General features: G+C 47.0%; 1 protein-coding gene across 1 annotated transcript in view; it reads right to left on the minus strand.

Annotated features, from left to right (window-relative positions):
• LOC115088588 overlaps positions 1 to 19353 on the minus strand; it is a 223390-nt gene that overhangs the window by 43559 nt on the left and 160478 nt on the right. The window contains exons 28-33 of the mRNA XM_029596845.1: positions 18063 to 18212; positions 17287 to 17340; positions 15401 to 15568; positions 14409 to 14549; positions 9813 to 9947; positions 2464 to 2616 (exon numbers count right to left, since the gene is read on the minus strand). Of these exons, the coding sequence (XP_029452705.1) occupies positions 2464 to 2616; positions 9813 to 9947; positions 14409 to 14549; positions 15401 to 15568; positions 17287 to 17340; positions 18063 to 18212 (801 nt within the window). The remainder of the gene's footprint in view (positions 1 to 2463; positions 2617 to 9812; positions 9948 to 14408; positions 14550 to 15400; positions 15569 to 17286; positions 17341 to 18062; positions 18213 to 19353) is intronic.

The following is a 19353-nucleotide window of genomic DNA, read 5'->3' on the forward strand; positions in this document are numbered from 1 at the left end:
GCCACCATTGCTCCTATGGCTATCTGGGGCACTGGGCTCCTGCAACACACGCCACCCAGAGCGCTTATGAGCTGCTCTCCTGGCCCTAAAGGCTCTATGCAGAAATAATACAAAGTCAGATGAAAATGAATCTGATGAAGATTCTGAGGCCCCTTCGATGCCCTCCTCTGTCAGGCCAGAAGATTTAGTGGAGTGATAGCCTCCCCTGGGGGCCACGGGCTGCGGGGAAAGAGGAGGAGGGGAATTCCCTCCCCCTTCAGGACCCGGTTCCAGCATGTGAAACGTGGCCAAAATGGAATGGGTCTGCCTGCAGTTGCCACGAACGCTGCAATGCTGTGTTCGCGGCACCACGGTCTGGGGGTGGAGATGACATGACTTCTCCTTCTTCCTACCTGCTTGGGCGGGAAGAAGAAGAGGCCAGGCAGGAAAAAGAAGAGAGCATCCCCCAGCCATCGCAGGAAGAGGCAGCATTGGCCCCCAAGTTTGCGCGACGTCCGAGAATTAGCAGCAACAGTGCTCCCACCTCGGCCTCCACCTCCACGCAAGCACATCCCCCGGGCCATCGGAGGAAGAGGCATTAAGCACCGGAGGAAAAGCAACAGCGCCGCCTCCCCCCCCCCCCTCCCCAACACACATACACAGAAAACAGAGCAGCATCAGCTCCTGTGGCCTCAAGAAAAATGAAAAATCCCTCTGCCGCTGTACTTATACTGGGGAAGGGCGAGGAAGTGAATCAGAGTGCATGTGTGTGTGTGTTTGTGTGTGTGTGTGTATGAGAGCTTGTCTGTGTGTGTGAGAGAATGCGTGGGTGAAAGAGCATGTCTGTCTGTATGTGTGTGTGAGAGCATATCTGAGATAGCATGTCTGTGTGAGTCTGTGAGAGCATGTTCTATTATTCAGAATGTGTATACATATGAGAGAGATAGATTGTGAGGAACAACCCCTCATCTCTCCCCTGATAATCCATGACAATCTCAGGGCATCTGGAAATCAAAAGATTCCAGGTAGTACAACCGGGGATGTTTTATCCATTTTAAGTATTGGTTGGTGTTTGAAATATTTTATTGGTCTTTGGAAATTTTATATGAGTTTTCAATTATTAGATGTTCTGTTTGTCAGCTGTTTTGAAATCTTTTTATTAGTATGGTTTTCTATTGATGATCTATATTTACTGATTTTGATGTTTTCTGAGGAATTGTAATATTTCTGTTTTTCCATTGTTGTACTGCATAGTAGTCTGGCCTGTTCTGGTTAACAGTTTAGTTTTTGTCTGCACATTTGTATGAATACTTTATGGTTTATTTATTCTGCATTTTTGTGAGGGTCTGTTTGTATTTTGTGTGTGTGACTGAGTTGACGTATTCTGCTAGTCTGTAGGTTCTGTGTAGGGATCTGTAGCAGTTTGGATTTTTCTGTTTTCCTAATAGTAGGTGTAATGGCTTTTTAGGGCCTGGTGTAATAATCGCAGTGTTGCCTTTTCATAAGTAGGGTTGTTAGTGTTTGAGTGCTGGCAGTTATTGCAGTTTTGATATGTGTGTGGGTGGGTTGTTGTGCCTGAGAGAGAGTATGTGTCTTTGTGTTAGTACGAATGTACCAATAAAGTTTTTCTGCAATCTAAAAATCTGATTGTGTGTGTGTGTGTGTGTGTGTGTGTGTCACTGGTTGGCAGTGTCATTACTTGCAATTGGTTCAAGAACCAGACCGGGAATCCAAGATATACTCTACAAGAGATTTAAGCAGGTGTGTAGGGGGCCCAGCCAATTTGTATGGATGAAATGGAGGTGCAGCTCTGCTCACCCCAGGTCTAGGATGTGCTTAACTTCTTGGTTATTTTGGGAAAGATGAACTTTATTTTGGCTCAATTCTGTCGGGTTCCAGAGTTAACTTGGCGTGCTTTTGGGAGCTGTTGACACACGTGCTGCAGGGAAAGTGCATGAGTGCATGAGTTACCCCATGGGCTTGTTTTGAAAAAATTCCCCGGCCCGATATTTTCCTGCAATCTGCCCCTGCCTCCACCATTCACCCATCTCCCACTTCTGCAGGGGAGAATGCTGGGGAAAAGGTGGGAGACAGGTTTTAGGGTTCCTGGGAGTGTGGCAGGGTTGCCAGCTTCCTAGAAATATTATCACTGACACACTATCTGCCAATCTGCCACTCCTCTGGGAACTCTGATTTCTGCTTTCCCCCTTCCACAGCTTTTGAAAAACTGAAAGGGTGCTGTGTCTCGGGAGGGGGGGGGGGGGGCGCTATCTCATCCCTGGCCTCAGGCTTCCGACTGCCTCGAGCAGCCCCTGGAGCTGGCAACCCTAGCAGTACAGGATTAACAGCCTGCTCACCTCCTGAATTACAGCTCTGTGCCTGGCCAAGACACAGGAAGTGGGACACCACGGGTGGCCTGTTCGAAAATGAGTTAGCAAACCCATATTAAAAACACTTACACTACCTGCTCTGCCCAGGCAATACCTGTTTCTCCAGCTGCTTCTGTATCCTTCTCTTCTCGGCCTGGGATTCTGCTAGTGCTGCCCTGACCACCTCCAGCTGCTCCTGCAGCAGAAGCGTCTCCCGCTCGGCCAGCATCTTCTCCTTCAGGCCTGCCTTTTTGTTCCCAATCACCTCCTGTCAATACAAAAAAAAATCAACGGGAGATGCGCAGCTTCACGGCACGCGACTACATAAGCCCTTCCCCTCTCCGGCTGCTTGCAAAGAATGGCCAAGTCAGCCTGCGTGTCCAGGGTCCGGCAGGTACACTCACCAGTTTAAGGATTTTCTTTCAGGCGGCAGTACTAGGTGGATTCCTCAAAATACTAACTCGCCTGCTTCCTAGCTCGATTGCTGCTTCATTTTGCCCATAGCTTTTTTTTTTAAATTGTAATCTATTGGTTTTACAGTTTTGGGGGGGGAATAGAAAATGTGCATCTCTTCTATTTTTAACCCAATCCTTTCCTCACTGGTGCCGGGATCGTTTTTGAGACACGGCCTCCAGAACTGAACACAGTGCTCCAGGTGAGGCCTCACCAGTGACTTGTAGAAGGGGCATCACCACCTCCTTTTCCTTGCTAGCAGTGCCTCCCTCCGGCCCTGGTTACCATTCTGCCACACTGCGTCACTGTCACCCCGAGGTCTCTCTCCCAGCCAGGGCTCATCAGTCCTAGCTGCCAAGCGTGCGACCAGCGGGGAGACATCCGATAACCCTGGCTCTGGTGGGAGTCTGGGCTGCCCCCGGCGGGTGTGTAGGACACGACTCACCCAAGCCGTGGTCTGCCACCCATGGAAAGGCTTGGCAGGTCATCATTAACCCTTTCTCTAAGCAGGCTCTAAAAAGATGTCGGCCCCTCCCAGGAGGAAAGAGTGATTCCCCATATTAGAGCCAGGGGAGGAAAGTCTCTTCCCATACGGGTGCCAGAGTTTAAGCATACATCACTCACATTTAAGCTTCTGCACCCTTTGCCCCATTATATAGGGCTCTCAATTAACGTGCGAATGCTCTTCACAAATGCAGTAAGTTATTCCAACAGAAGGGCTCTCGCCCACAACTTGCTTGCTGACCCTCATTTCTCAATTAACAATTAAAGTAATTAATTATCTTCAACACTCCCAATGCACCCCGTATTATGTCCAAACATAATACTCAGAGTAGAGGAGTAATCATAGTACTGGTGTGTAGGCATAGCCTAGCAGGCTGAGAATGAGAGACGCCAAGGTTCAAATCCTTCTGACACTGGGCCCCAGGTACAAACAGACTGTAAGCTCGCTGGGGCAGGGAAATATACCTACTGCACCTGCACGTAACTCACCTTGAACTACCAATGAAAAGGTGGGAACTAAAGTCCAAGATAAAATAAGCTTTTTCTTAGAGACTCTCGGTAATTTGCAGTTCCAAAAGTAATCTTGGAATTTTTTCTGCGTTTGTTCTATGATTCCAATTGAGATTTTTATTGGCAGAGTTTGAACATAACCTTCAGAGTGGAATCAGAGTGGCGCCTACTCTAACACTCTAAGCCCTTAGCAATTGTACCCAACAAAACTGGATCGTTAAACTTCATATATATATATTTTTTTTTTTTTTTTAATTTTTCATTAATAATTTTTTTTTTTACAATATCATTAATGCTATTATAGGAAAAGTCACATTTGTCGCATCATAATACAAAAAAATAACAAGTTGACAACAATAAGCTCCGACAATAGCTGACCCAAGTCCTCAAGAAGGGAATCCAATCGGTGTTCTTAATAAAGGAATCAACTAACAACTGAACCACAGTATGGTTTCTAAAGGGAAAACCCCATGGATATTATTAATTCTATACCAACAGTTTTATATATATATATATATATATATATATATATATATATATATATATATAATCAAGTGACTGCAGAACGTAAATTAACCACTCAGATCTTTGCCTAACAGAACATTCTGTAAATGTGTGTGCTTATAAAACGTATATCTATCATCTTGGTATTCCACCAAACTATGGACATTTGAGGCACCAACCCTTCAAACCTTGTTCTTAAGCATCAGGAGTTTTTACCTCGTTTCCTGGGCTGGGTTGGCCAAAAAATAACAAGGCCCTATTCTGAGAATATAATTTCAAAACTAAATCAGGATCCATATCAAGAGCAAAGCCCACTATCGCATCCTCCTCACCACCTCCTCCTAGCAAAGACTCTAATAGTCCTGTGACATCTAAACTGTCCACCGATTCCAAAGGCTCAACTTCTCCCTCACCAATTGTCAAAACTCTCTTAACTGTAGGTATAAAATACACTCAAGATGTAGGTGGAACTTGCTGCAAAGCCACTTTTTAATTTTCCAAGAAACATTTTTCCAATGTTTCATAAGGTGAACTCAACCTCAGCCTTGATCATGCTCAAGTTCCGATTCAAACAAATGTTCTCCTTAAACTCTATCCTAAAATCCTGTAGGGAAGAACCTTGTGTAGAGAGAGATCCTAGCTGAGAATACGATGTCCTAGGTCCTCCTCTTGTTCTTGAGGATTAGAGGAAACTTGAGATGAAAAAGTACAAAACTGCAGAAGTGAACTTGTTGGCAAATCTTCAGCTGTAGCCAATGAGGCTTCCAAGTCTTTTACAGTCACTGATTTTGCTGCCGACTTGACTTAGGATCTTCCTATACCGGAGAGCTGTGCTGGAGCCGGTATCGCCCTTCTAAAGGAGTGTGTGTGTGTGTGTGGGGGGGGGGGGGGGGGGCTTTACAGATGTTTTTCACTGTTCTTGCTCTTCCTTAACTACCGGTATCAGCGATGCCCCATGAGCCAGCAATGTGCATGCTCCCCTTAAGGATTCCACATCGTAAAGACCCCATCAGGCAGAGGACTCCAGCAACGCCAGCAACCATCTCCTTAATGGGAGTAGCTGCCGACACCCTCACCCCAACGTACAGGGCCTTGTCAGGCAGAGGAGGAAGCGAGAGGCTGGAATCATCCACAGACGCCCGGCTCAACAGGGTCTCTCCCCCATCCTGGAACTGGTTTGAAGATCTGCAGCCGATGAGATCCAGGAGTTGAGCATTCTCTGAGGACAAGCAGGATGGTAGTCCTCACACGTGGTTGGCATCATTGGATGGAGCCCAGCACAGAACTTTCATCTCAAAGAATCTAGAACATTCAAACAAGCCCTTCTGAGCATGTGCAGCTGTAGCCATCACCCTGCCCCCTAGGCAGAGTTCCTCAGACTCTTTTTTTTTTTTTTCCACGGAGCCGTGTGGTTACAGTATTCAACTTTGCTGTCTCCCCACACTTTGTTGTGATTTTTTTCTGGAGCTGCAGCTGTTTTTCTTTTTCTTAGCGTAGTTTTGTTTTTTTAAATTTATTTTCTTTTCTTTTCAACTTTCTGCCAACCGCATGGCGGGCCTTAGTCACTGTGCAGCATGGCAGAGTCTAATTTTATTCCTTAATAACTAAATACTGCATTTGCAGTTTAGTTTCTGTGTCCTCTCCTTGCTTTGTCTGTTTCTGTGTCTTTGTTGGGTGCTGTCAAGACTGATCTGTGTAGGCTGCTGAGCCTGGGCAGGAGTTCCATGTTGTTTCACTGATCGATCAGCATCGACGGAGGTGCGGACAGTGAAGGGATCGAGGATCATGCAGTTCCTCTTGGGGGGAAGGGGGGCTCATTCTCCCCACATTCTAGGGAACTAGTCTCCATGGGCAGGAGCCTAGGATGACTGTAGCCTCCTATGTTGGTACTGACAGTGTAGTCTTCTTGTGAGAGAGGGTGAGTAGGAGCCTGGGCGAGTAGCGTTGCTGCTGCACTCTCGGTGTCTTGTCCAGTAACGGTTGCCCATGCACACCCCGTGCCAGCACACTGATGATCTCACGTTTTGATGTCAGGACCATGTCGGGGAATAGGATAGCCATTGAGCACCATGGTCACCCTTATTTCCATCGAGGTGCTGGGGTGCCCTCAATGCCATTGAGATGCTTGACTACCCTCGATGCCATAAGAACCATTGAGCACTATCGAGTGCTGTACACACTCTTGATTGCCTTGGCTGGGGCGGGAGCCCTTCTGTACCATAGACATCAGTGGGCACCGTCATGCGACAAAGACACCACCGAGCTGGAGGAATGGCACCAACCCAAGTGTCATTGAATGCAATGGGCCTTGATGTGGCGGAGTGGCGGCACCGACCTTGAGTGTTGTAGTCTGGACTGTGTCAGGGACCAGGAATGCCATCGAACGCCATGGTCATCCTCGAAACCATCAGATCAGAAAAGGGCTAAAAGGTCCATCCAGTCTACCTAGCAAGCTTCTTATGGTAGTAACTGCCACTCCCTGCAGGTTACCCCCATGTTACTGGTAAGGGTAGTAAAATGGGGCCCTTGTTGGTTGTCTGAATCCAATTCCCCTTTTCCCCTGCTGTCAAAGTGGAGAGCAATGTTACAGTTGCATTAAAAACATCAAGGCTTATTGGTTAATGGTAGTAATCCCTTGCCTTCTGCTAAGGGTAGTAATTGCCGCACCATCAAGTTACCCCCCAGCATGCTTTTCTTCATTTCTGTCCTCTAGCTTTGAGGGATCCACAGTGTTTATCCCATGCCCCTTTGAATTCTTTGACTGTTTTTGTATTCACCTCCTCTTCCGAAAGGGCATTACAAGCATCCGCCACCCTCTCCATGAAGAAATATTTCCTGACATTGGTTCTGAGTCGTCCCCCCTGGAATTTCATTTCATGACCCCTAGTTCCATTGTTTCCTTTCTAACAGAAAAGGTTCAAAGTTTGTGCATCATTAAAACCTTTCAGGTATCTGAAGGTATGCATCCTATCTCCCCTACATCTCCTCTCTTCCAGGGTATACATAAGCAGATCTTTCAGCCTCTTCCAATACAGACTCCACACAATTTTAGTCGCTCTTCTCTGGACCGCCTCTATCCTGTCTTTATTTTGAGATATGAGCTCCAGAACTAAATACAGTACTCCAAGTGAAGCCTCACCAAGGGAATTATCATCTCCTTTTTCTTACTGGTTATTCCTTTTTCTATGCAGCCCAGCATTCTTCTGGCTTTAGCTATCGCCTTATCACCTTCAGATCGCTAGACACCATCAAAATCCCTCTCTTGGTCCGTGCACATCACTATTTCACCCCTTATCACATTCAACTCTTTTGGATCACCACATCCCAGATGCATGACTGCACTTCTTGGCATTGAATCCCAGCTGCCATACCTTCAACTGCTCTTTAAGCTTTCTTAAATCACTTTTCATTCTTTCTACTCTTTCAGGTGTGTCCATTCTGTTGCAAATCTTAGTATCATCCGCTGACAGACAAACTTTACCTTCTATCCCTTCCACAATATCACTCACAAAGATATTGAACAGAACCAGGCCCAATACTGATATCCGTGGCACTCCGCTTAACACTGATCTCTCTTTAGAATACATTCCATTTACCATCACACGCTATCTCCTATCAGTCAACCAGTTTGTAAGCCATGCCACCTCCTTGGTACTCACTCAGAAGCTTCTTATTTTATTCACAAGCCTCCTATGTGGGACCAGATAGGAAAATTGGTTCTTACCTGCTAATTTTAGTTCCTGTAATACCACAGATTAGTCCAGACCAGTGGGTTATTCATCCTTTCCAGCAGATGGAGTCAGAGAAAAAAACTTTGAGGCACTGCTACTTAACTGAGAGTGCCACCTGCAGGATCTCAGTATTTCTCTGATTCCAGCAGATGGTAGAGCTGCACTTGCAGGCTATTAGTTATAACAAGAAAAAAAAAAGGAAGAGAGATTTTTTTTTGTTTTATAGTAGTTTTAGGTTCCAGATCACGGATGCTCCCTGAGGTGTTAGGCATCTTCATGGGCCATCCCTCAGGTTTGCTTTGCTGAAATCCAAAAATGATCACGTGGAGCACTTTTCCTTGATCTAATTCTCTAGCCACCTAATCAAAAAAAGTCAATCAGATTTGTCTGACAAGTCCTTCCCCTGGTAAATCCATGCTGCCTCGGCTCCAGCAACCCACCCGATTGTAAATAGTTCATTATCCTTTCCTTCAGAAGCACCTGCATTAATTTTCCCACCACCAAGGTGATTCTAACTGGCCTGTAGTTTCCAGCCTCCTCTCTGCTCCCAGTCTTGTGAAGCAGGATTACCACCACTCTTCCCCAATCCCACAGCACCATTCCAATTTCCAGAGATCTATTGAACAGGTCCTTCAGCAGCCCTGGCAGCACATCTCTGAGCTCCTTCAGTATCCTGGGATGAACCTCATCCGGTCCCCTCGGCTTTGTCAAATTTCAGTTTCCTAGCTCTTCCCATACATTCTTTTCTGTAAAAGGAGTTCCATCTACTCCTCCCACATCTATGGTCTTGTCAACCAGCGATGGTCCTTCTCCAGGGTCTTCTTTAGTGAACACCGTACTGAAGTATTCGTTTAATATTTCTGCCATTTCTCCATCTCAGTCCACACATTGCTCGTTGTCAACTTTCAATTTCACTATACCACGTCAGGCCTTCCTCCTTTTTCCGATATATCTGAAAAATGTTTTGTCTCCTCACTTTACCTCTTTGGCAATCCTTTCTTCTGCTTGACCTTTTGCTTTCCTGATTTCTTTCTCCGCTCCCTCAGTTTCACCAGGTATTCTTCCCTGTGTTCCTCTTTTTGGGATCCTTTATATTTCTCGAATGCTGTTCTTTTTGCCTTTATTTTCCAGCCACTTCCTTAGAGAACCAGATCGTTTTCTTTTTCCTCTTACTCGTTTACTTTTCTAATGTATAGATTTGTTGCCTTTCCAATAGCTCCTTTTAATTTGGTCCTCTGTTTCACCTTGCCCATTTTCTCCCAATCTTCCAGTTCTTCCTCCAGGTACGTCCCCCATTTTGACAAAGTCTGAATTTGTGAAATTCAAAACTCTTCATATGGCTTCTGTGTATCCTATTCATGATATTGAACCATACTGTCTGATGATCATTGGCGCTCAGGTGGGCTCCTGCCCGAATATTAGAGACATTATCCCCATAACTGAGCACAAGATTGAGTATCACAGCCTCCCTTGTTCCAATACCATTTGTTTGAGCAGAGCCCCTTGAAGATTTAGGGTGGAGAGAGGACTTCAGTCTCATTACAGAACCTTTGCAGCTGGAGTCCCTGTAATATAAGCCTACAGCCTTCTGGTTGCACAGCAGGAACCCTAGAACTGAGCTGCAGGAGCAGTGCCCATTACTGACCTAGCAGGAGAACCCCCATCTATGTTTAGCTGATTGATATTTTCCATTCCATTATCTAAGGGAAAGGTGAAACATAATAGTAAAGCAATGGCCCATGGATAAAAAGGACCTGCTCACCTCCTCCATCTTCCGCAGCTGGGCTCGGAGCTGGCCTTGTTTGACACTCTCCTTCCAACGTCCCAGCGCTTTCACCTTGCACAGCAGCTCTTCCAGCTGGATGTTCTCCTCCCGCATAGCCTGCAGCTGCTCTTGCTAGCAAGGAGAGGTTAGAAGTGAGTGTACGGGGCACCAGTAACTAGAACTTACCCAATCTCACACAACAAGACACACACACATAAAGACATGGGTTATGAAATAAGAGGGACAGGATGATGGTTATTACCGTCGTTGTAGAGGACACAGGGTGAGGAATGATAGGAGGGGCAGGGTAATGGTTACTATTGTGAGGGTGTGGAGGACATGGGGTGAGGAATGATAGGAGGGGACAGGGTGATGGCTATTTCTATCGGAGTGTGGAGGACACAGGAAGGGGCAAGTTGATGGTTATTACTGTGGTTGTAGAGGACCCAGGGTGAGGAATGATAAGAGGGGACAGATAATATTTCATAGTCTGTTTCTTATCCATCACACATGAACTTTCTAGCCATAAGAATTCTTCACTGCATTTTGATTCCTACAGGACTTTTATTTATCATGCTTGACTCAATTTCAACTTACATGTTGATTGAACCTCACCACCTCATGCCTGGAAATTACATATGTATACAGGGCTGGTGTGTCCATTAGGCAAACTAGGTGGTTGCCTAGAGTGCCAATATTTTGGGAGTGGCAAAATTCTGCCAGCATGAGGCCCAATGGAGCGCTGTGTCAGAACCAGTACTTCCAAAGAAGGGAATGCTGTGCTGGAGCTACTGCAGCCGATAGGAGGAAGTGCTGGACATAAGCTGGGGGGAGAGGGTTGCACCAAAGGTTCGCCTAGGGTGCCAAATACTCTTGCACCAGCCCTTGTGCATATCATTCAAACATGGCCTTTGCTCGTGATACCTGCGGCCATATTTGAATGATAAACACAGGTTTCATCTTAATCTCCAACATGCCCCTGAAGAAGAGCTATCGTCGTCGAAACACTGTCAGTGTTGGCTTGGGCTTCGTCCTCAGCGGTTAGAACTTGTGTTTTGTATGACCAAGGAGAGTATGTACCTAGTTTAAGCTTTTAAGTGATTTTTTTGCTTTTCACTAGACCATTGTCCCATTATGAAAACTGCCATTTAAGTGTTTCCTTGGGTGTCGCAGTTAGTGATTTTTTTGAACTACTTTTGAAGAGATTTTTCTAAGCATTTTTGGATTCTAGATTAAAATTTTAATTGCATATAATAAAAAATCTCTCCATACACAAAAGACTGGTATAGGATTATACTGTGGTTGCTTTAGCTGTTTGTTGGCTTACAAGCACATATTTTGATACCAGATCAATAAACTGAAGCTCCATCCTGTTTTTGAAGTCATGTCTAGAGATAGCCATAAGAATTTAAGAATATAAGATATGCCATACTGGGTCAGACCAAGGGGCCAACAAACCTAGCATCCTTTTTCCAACCATGGCCAAGCCAAGTCACAAGTAACTGGCAAGTACCCAAACATTAACACCCTGATTTTTAATCCCCTGCGCACAGGGAAAACGGGGGTTATGGACACAGCTGGGCCTTGTGCATGCTGCACGCATTTTAGAAGGGGCCAGACTGCATGCGTAACTCCCGTATGTGCCAAAGTGCCGGGCCGAAGGAAAGGAAAGGGATGGGCGGGGGCGGGGAGGCGAGGGATTTGAGGTGGCCGGTACAGCAGCCATTTGTCGCTATACTGGGGAAGAGAATCCGGGCATGCGCAAGTTGCTACTGCTCCATTGGAGAAGTAAGCAACAAAATAACCAAAAAAAGGTAAGGGAAAGGGTTTAGGGGGTGGGGAGAGAGGGGAAGGGAGGTTAGGGTAAGGGGGAGGGAAATGGGAAATGGGAAAGGTTGTGATGCGTCGCCGCGTGAAAATTGCATAATTCCCACCCCCCTTGCATGCACGGATTACAAAATCTGGCATGCATGTGCACGTGGCCGGGAAGAGAGCACACATGGACGCACACGCGCATGTATTAAAATCTACCCCTAAATGAATAGATCCCAAGCTACTAATCCTTATTGATTAATTGTAATCCATGGACTTCTGCTCTAGGAACTTATCCAAACTTTTTTTAAACCCAATTACACTAACTGCTGTGACCACATTCTCTGGCAATGAATTCCAGAGCTTAATTATGTGCTGAGTGAAAACAAATTTTCTTTGATTTTTTTTTTTTAAATGTGCTACATGTTAACTTCATGGAGTGCTCCCTAGTCCTTTTATTATCTGAAAGAGTAAATAACCAATTCACATTTATCTGTTCAAGTCCTTTCGTGATCTTTTGACCTCTGTCATATCCCCCCCCTCAGCCTTCTCTTCTCCAAGCTGAACAGCCCTAACCTCTTTAGCTTTTCTTCATAGGGGAGTGTCACAGTTCCTCTGGTCCGTGCACTCCCAACTGCGTCATTTCCAAGGTCCAGCCCCTGAGAGAGCTTTCCTGGTCCCTTGAAAACTCAAATAAAAGTTCTTTGTCATTTATCTTCACAAGTCCCCAGGTGGGGTTTGAACCCTCCTGGTCTGGCTGGAAAGCAGATGCCCTCCCCAGTGAGCCAGCAACTCACCCTGCAGAGACTGGCTTCAAAAGTTCATAACCAAACATCAAGTCCAAAGTTCAAAAGTCTAGCCCAATGGGCCTAACTACCACCTCCCACAGTATCTCTCGGGATATTTTCCTTGTCCCTTCAGATACAACCACCAGCTGGCAGTCTCTCAACCAATATCCTTAAGTAGGCACATCCAGATAGTAAAACAGTCTTTAACTCCCAGCTCACCTTCCTGGAAGTCACGCCAGCCATCCATCTTCCATCTAAGCAGGAGCACCAAAGTTCCAGTCTTGAAGAGCAGCGGGTAGCATAGTCCTTCTCCTTCGGTCCCCAGAGGGAGACCGAAACTGCTGGGTTAGGGAGTCTCTTTTATACTCGGTAAACTCCTCCTCCTCTGCCAGCTGATTGGCTCCGCTCTCCCGCAGACTTTACTGAATCGGCCCGTTAGTATTTGTGAATTTGCCAGGTTCTTGTGACCTGGATTAGCCACTGTTGGAAACAGGATGCTGGGCTTGATGGACCCTTGGTCTGACCCAGTATGGCATGTTCTTATGTTCTTAAGCCCCAGTTACTACTCTTTAAAAAAAACAAAAAAAACTTACTGGGCAGACTGGATGGACCACTTGGGCCTTTTTCTGGTGACACTTACTATGTCCTTATGTGTCTGTCTCGTGTGTGCTTGAATTCTGCCACTATTTGGATTCCTAGAACTGCCGCTGGGAGTCCAGTTTTCTGAACAGAACTTTTAATTGAACAATTCCCTTGCTGCAATCAGGGAAGTCTTTTCTGCGCAGAATTAGCCAGGCAAAAAGAGGGAGGGTGGAGGGCATTGTGAGGGCGAGGAATAAGTTTAGGCAGGTAGCACAGATACTGAGTGTTACTCAGTTAAAGTCACCCAGTACAGTCTGGTCGGACAAAACTTTGTCCCAGAGTTTCTCAGGTAGCTTGACGTGAGAATATCGGCGGCTGATTTACACAGGTAAGTTACACTTCTCGCTCACCCGCCCCACTGAAGCTTGATCACCGGCTACTAATTTAATAAAACATAACAGAGAACATGTTTGGGGCATTCAACCAACTGTTCTTGATCGAAATTGAAATATTTGTCCAAAAAAGCACTAAGTGAGACACCAAAAGCCATATGAGATGAGGTTTAAGAACTTATGTGTACCATTTAGGAGAGGCAAGACAAGGGGATAAGATAAAGGAAAATTGGTTCTTACCTGCTAATTTTCATTCCTGTCGTACCACGGATCAGTCCAGACAGTGGGTTGAGCCTCCTGTCCTGAATTTTCAAGGGGCAAGCCCCCCTAGGACCTTATAAGAGCCAGGGGACAGAGCTGTCTCCCTGAGAAAACACAGGTTTTGAGCCCTAAAATTTTTTTAACTTTTTTTTTTTTTTTTTTAAGGGAATTAGGTTGGCAATACTTGCTTGATCCTGAAGAAAAAGTGAGGAGAAAGAACCCCACAGAAAGAAGAAACAGCTAAAGAAAGGGAGCTGCAGGTTCAGCTGTCTGGATCTACTGGAGACAGAGAAATAGTACTGAAGGGACGCAGGGGGGGGCTCTGTCCTGATACAGGATACCCTTTTCAGTTTTTCTCTGTCTCCTGGGCTGGACAGGAGGCTCAATCCACTGTCTGGACTGATCCGGGTACGTACAGGGAAAGATATTTAAATACCTCAAAGGAATCAATAATACCTAAGAAACTAACCTTTCTGATCAGAAAGAATGCTCTAGAGCAAGAGCTCGGAGGAGGAAGGTATTTATTCACAGGAAGGGAGATGGGTACATAGGATGACCTTCTAGAGGAGGCAAAAACAGCAACAAGATTCAAGAAAGCCGGGGATGAGCACAAGCAGATCCCTGGCTGCGAGAAAGTGAGGGGGAAAGCCGATGGCGCCGCACCAGGAGTGAAACTGGGCAGACCAGACAGGCCTGCCCTCATATTTAAGTTATAATAATAATAATAATAATAATGCTCCATGAGCGAACCAACTTACTTTTTCCTGTGAGCCGTCTCCTCTGCCAGACCCCTGCGCTTTCTTCCGCTCGGCGATGCTCTCCAACCCCTCCTTCCTCACATCGCTGATGAGCTCGCACACCTGCCTGTGCATGTTCAGCTGATACTCATCCAGACGGTGCTGCAAGGCCAAGCAGCCAGGGTTAAAGAACATTTCCAGAGCTATAAATCCCCGTGCCTGCCCTTGCTCGACTTTCAGACAAATTGGTTTGGTGTCTCTCAAGCTATAGTCGTCGCTTATTTCAGCCTCAAGAGCATTTCTCGTGCTGAACTCCTGGGAGCAGTGACCTGAGATGGGTCATACAAGTAGAGAAAGTTTTGGGCAGGGGTAATAATCAAAAGTGCCCACACTGGTGCAAATTCTTTGAGTATGTTTACCCACGGGGTTTGCACCAATAAGCAAAGGAAAACGCCACCCAGCTTGTGTTTTGATTATTGTCCTGCAGAAGCCCTCATGCCCACCACTCTGAGGGGTACACAGTAGGGAACACGCTACCATTTGGCTCGTGGGAGGTTTACTCCTTGCTAGATGGTCATGAGTTGTACTCCTAGCTAGGATGCATTTCCTCAAACTGGAGGCTGGGGGGGGGGGGGGGGGTATGGAGGAGGGCAAGAGTAAATGTTCAGTACTTTCTCCTCAACAATCCATGTGGTCAGATGGCCGATGACTGGGGAATTTACCTGGGTGACTATATCCAGATATTCAGCAGAACAAACCCTTTGAATGTCATCCTCCGTTATTACAGTATATTAAAACAGATATCCAGAAACAGAGACAAGGGGAGAGAAGAGAAAAGGGTGCATACACCCCAAAGATAACGTACAACCTATATGTGATTCACTGCATGCACCCAGGTACATCTACACCGCAGAATGTCAGAGGAGACGGTGTGTGCCCGATCCCTAACCCATGAACCCTGTGTGGATGTAAGCAGGAGGAAACACTCCCGGGGACTCTATTACAAAACTTACTTTTAGATCCACGCAGGTCCCAAACAATGTCCTGACAAGTGCTTCATACTCTGCCTGCACATCCTTCTTCACGTTTTCCTTAACGGCGAGCTGTTCTTCCTCTAACTCGGAAAGCCTAGTGCGCAAGGCTGTTATTTCCATCATCATATCATGGCTCAGGTCTGCAGTCTGTAGCCCAGTGGGAGGATAAACACAAAGAGTGTTAAGCAGGATCTGAAGCCTGATTGCCCTGGTTCTCAGTAGCCTGTACTGGGCTCAGTGAAAGACGCAGCTGGTGCACCAGGTTTGGGCAGAGATATGCACTGTCATTCACTATGTTACTATGGGGGAGTGAGGGGTAAAGCCTGGGATAAGCACAGAGGATCCTTAGCTGTAGCGGAGCGAGGGGTAAAGCCTGGGATAAACACAGAGGATCCTTAGCCATGGGGGAGAGAGAAGCAAAGCCTGGGATAAGTACAGAGAATCCTTAGCTGTGGGGGAGTGAGGGATAAAGCCTGGGATAAGCACAGAGAATCCTTAGCCGTGGGGGAGAGAGAAGCAAAGCCTGGGATAAACACAGAGGGTCCTTAGCCGTGGGGGAGAGAGAAGCAAAGCCTGGGATAAGTACAGAGAATCCTTAGCTGTGGGGGAGTGAGGGATAAAGCCTGGGATAAGCACAGAGAATCCTTAGCCGTGGGGGAGAGAGAAGCAAAGCCTGGGATAAGCACAGAGGATCCTTAGCTGTGGGGGAGTGAGGGGTAAAGCCTGGGATAAGCACAGAGGATCCTTAGCTGTGGGGGAGTGAGGGGTAAAGCCTGGGATAAGCACAGAGGATCCTTAGCTGTGTGGGAGTGAGGGGTAAAGCCTGGGATAAGCACAGAGGATCCTTAGCTGTGGGGGAGTGAGGGGTAAAGCCTGGGATAAACACAGAGGGTCCTTAGCCGTGGGGGAGAGAGAAGCAAAGCCTGGGATAAGCACAGAGGATCCTTAGCTGTGGGGGAGTGAGGGGTAAAGCCTGGGATAAGCACAGAGGATCCTTAGCTGTGGGGGAGTGAGGGGTAAAGCCTGGGATAAGCACAGAGGATCCTTAGCTGTGTGGGAGTGAGGGGTAAAGCCTGGGATAAGCACAGAGGATCCTTAGCTGTGTGGGAGTGAGGGGTAAAGCCTGGGATATGCACAGAGAACCCTTAGACGTGGGAAATGGGGGATGAACCTGGAGATCAGGTAGGGTCAGTAATATTGCAATAGGATGGGAAAATGAGCAGCTGAGATGGGCTTTGCTGGCTTATCAGAGGCATGGGTATAGGTGGAGTAACATTTGGTGGCAGCTTTTATTAGTAAGCATCATAATTAAAACAGGCAGCCATGGGACCAGCAAGTTTGCCGTCACCTCCGTCACTATCCGATGTCCCTACTGTAATTCAAGCTTGACCACCAGTACGCACGGCTAAACCCAGCTGACGCCATGCAGTGTACTGTAGTTCTGCAGCCCGGGCCATGGTTAGTACTGCCTGGCATGGTGCACCCCCGCCGCAATCAAACTCAGTCCCCTGTCCACAGTTATCAACCCTGGCTCAGATACACCCGCTCACTGCCACATTAGCCATGCAATACAATATAGGGGCTAGGCAGGAGGGGAATGACCACCGGAGGAGAACGAAGGTGGCCGTGGTTTTGACCTCATGTTTCGGCCGGCTTTTCCATGCAGTGATTGACCCCAGCTGGAGCCTGTGGGGGGAGTGGGCAGGGTGGGGGAAGTGGCTGGGGGCACAGCGCCAGGTTAAGGTTGGCTGTTGTGCACTGGGCTCGCTGCCTCTTAATTATCTGCCATCCTGTGTCTTTCTCTGAAGGATGTTTAGAGGCGCTGTGCACTGTCTGGGATAGGGGCTCGCAGTCCAGGAACGAACCTGACTGCTGCTCCCCGCAGCCTGCGTCTGGTCTCCTGCAGCGGCCTGCGTCTCCTGGAAAGAGAGAACAAGCTGTAAGGCCACCAGGGCAAACATAAAACCTTTCATCACGCTCCTCATTTTCACTGTGGCTTTTTTTTTTTTGGGGTGGGGGAGATAAGGGATGGGGGTGCCAGCAGTTTCCTCCCGCTCTTTTGAGTTTGCAGCCCATTTGGAAACGGTGCCAGCTGGGTCCATGAGCCTTCATTTGTGGCTTCCTGGGGGCTTCATCCTCCCCCCAATATTTTATTCCCTCTCATCCTCCCTGCCCCACACACCCCTAGCCCAGTCATCACCACTGTCAGTCCTCGGCCAGGGGCCACAGAGAACGGCTCCCTCTGGAACCTGGCTAACATAGACCCTGAGCCTGGCCAATAGTTATCTGTTAACAGAAGACAGCTACAATAGGAAAAGGAGGCTCCTGCCCCTGAGAGCTTACAGTGATTAAAAACAGGCTCCCTAGAGAATAGGCCCTGGGGTTCAGGGTGAAAACTACACTCAATGCAGCATGAAAGCAAAGCGCTTGGGGGGCGATTCTTTGCCTTGCGAGAGGTTTTTCAGTAAAGGCCAGCAAACCAGCTCCTGAGAGATGCCTCTTTATTGGAGTGATTTTCTCTATTTGCGGCTGAATAGTGAGGACCAGGGTCCCCGCAGCAGAGCTAGAATCGAGGGTCCTGGCGGGCCTTGGCCTGTCCCCGAGTTCTGGAGCCGCAGGATTTTCCAGCGCCTGTCCTCACCCGCTCCTTCTGGTAGAGCAGCCGGTGCTCCTGCTGCAGGACGTTCTCGTAAAACAGGGAATAGGTCTCAAAGCTGCTGCGCTCCCTCGCCATGATGTCGCAGCCCAGGGACGTCAGGCACCTCTGCAGGTGGTCTCTGCCGAAAACAACCTGGCGTGGACAGAGCACAGGACATAACGCCTTCAGGGAAGGAGAATCGCTTGCAGGTGGGCCGGGCCACGCCCGGGCCAGGGCATGGGATCGAAGTCGGTTTTACCTGGCAATTCCCGTACTGCGTGCCACTGATGGACAACCTCCCTGGGAGCAGCAGGGCGAGCTTTCCCCAGGTAAAAACCAGAAATATTCTAAGACTTCAGAATGCTGCCTGTGCACTGCTTCGTTCTGCAGGTGCACCAGAATACACCTCTTATAACACAAAGATGGTCTGAGCTGAAAGAACATCCCTTACCCACACTGTGTAGTCAGGGCCAGCGCTAGGTTTTTTGCTGCCCTGTGCAAACAATTACTGTGCTGCTCCCCCCCCCCCCCCCCCCCGTTCATTCATTCTCTGTCCCAGGCCCACCAAAAAAAAGCCCAGCTCCCTTCAGGGATACAGATTTTAAAAACTGACCCCCCCCCTCCCCCACCAATGGCTGGTGCAAGGGTATTAGGTACTCTAGACGAACCTTATATAGCCTTGCACAATGCACCCAGCCTCATTCCACACACACATTTCAGAGTTATGCGTTTATATTTTACATGAAAAATATCAAATTACAGTATTCTGAGGTGAAAATATTGCTTACATTATAGTTACATGCATTGCTGTGATGCCAACCAGAAATCCCTGCAAAAAAGACACCTGGAGCCCATATGGTATTAGGCCTATTGTGATGTGTGTTGGGTGTGGGCTTGACCCTCTGAAAGCCAGAATACACAAATACACTTCCTATTTTAAAAATGCCTCACCTCAGTCACACATGCAGAACATAAACAAACCCTCACCAAATACAGAAGAGAGCAACCATAAATTAGAAATACAAACACGCAGACAAAAACTGAACTGGAAATCACAAGAAGCCAGACTCTCTATGCAGTGCAACAATGAAGAAACAGAACCATCACCATTCTTCAAACATCAAACAATAAAATCAAGAAATAAAATAAATACATAATCATAATACTAAATACATACTAATATATTATTTCAAAAAAGCTGATGAATAAAAGATCAAATAATTAAAAATTCATATACAAGTTTTTTAAAATATCCCAAACACCAATAAAATATTTCAAAACAGAAGACACAGCA

This window comes from Rhinatrema bivittatum, chromosome 3 (genome assembly GCF_901001135.1).
Source record: "Rhinatrema bivittatum chromosome 3, aRhiBiv1.1, whole genome shotgun sequence".
In the NCBI taxonomy this organism is placed as follows: domain Eukaryota; kingdom Metazoa; phylum Chordata; class Amphibia; order Gymnophiona; family Rhinatrematidae; genus Rhinatrema; species Rhinatrema bivittatum.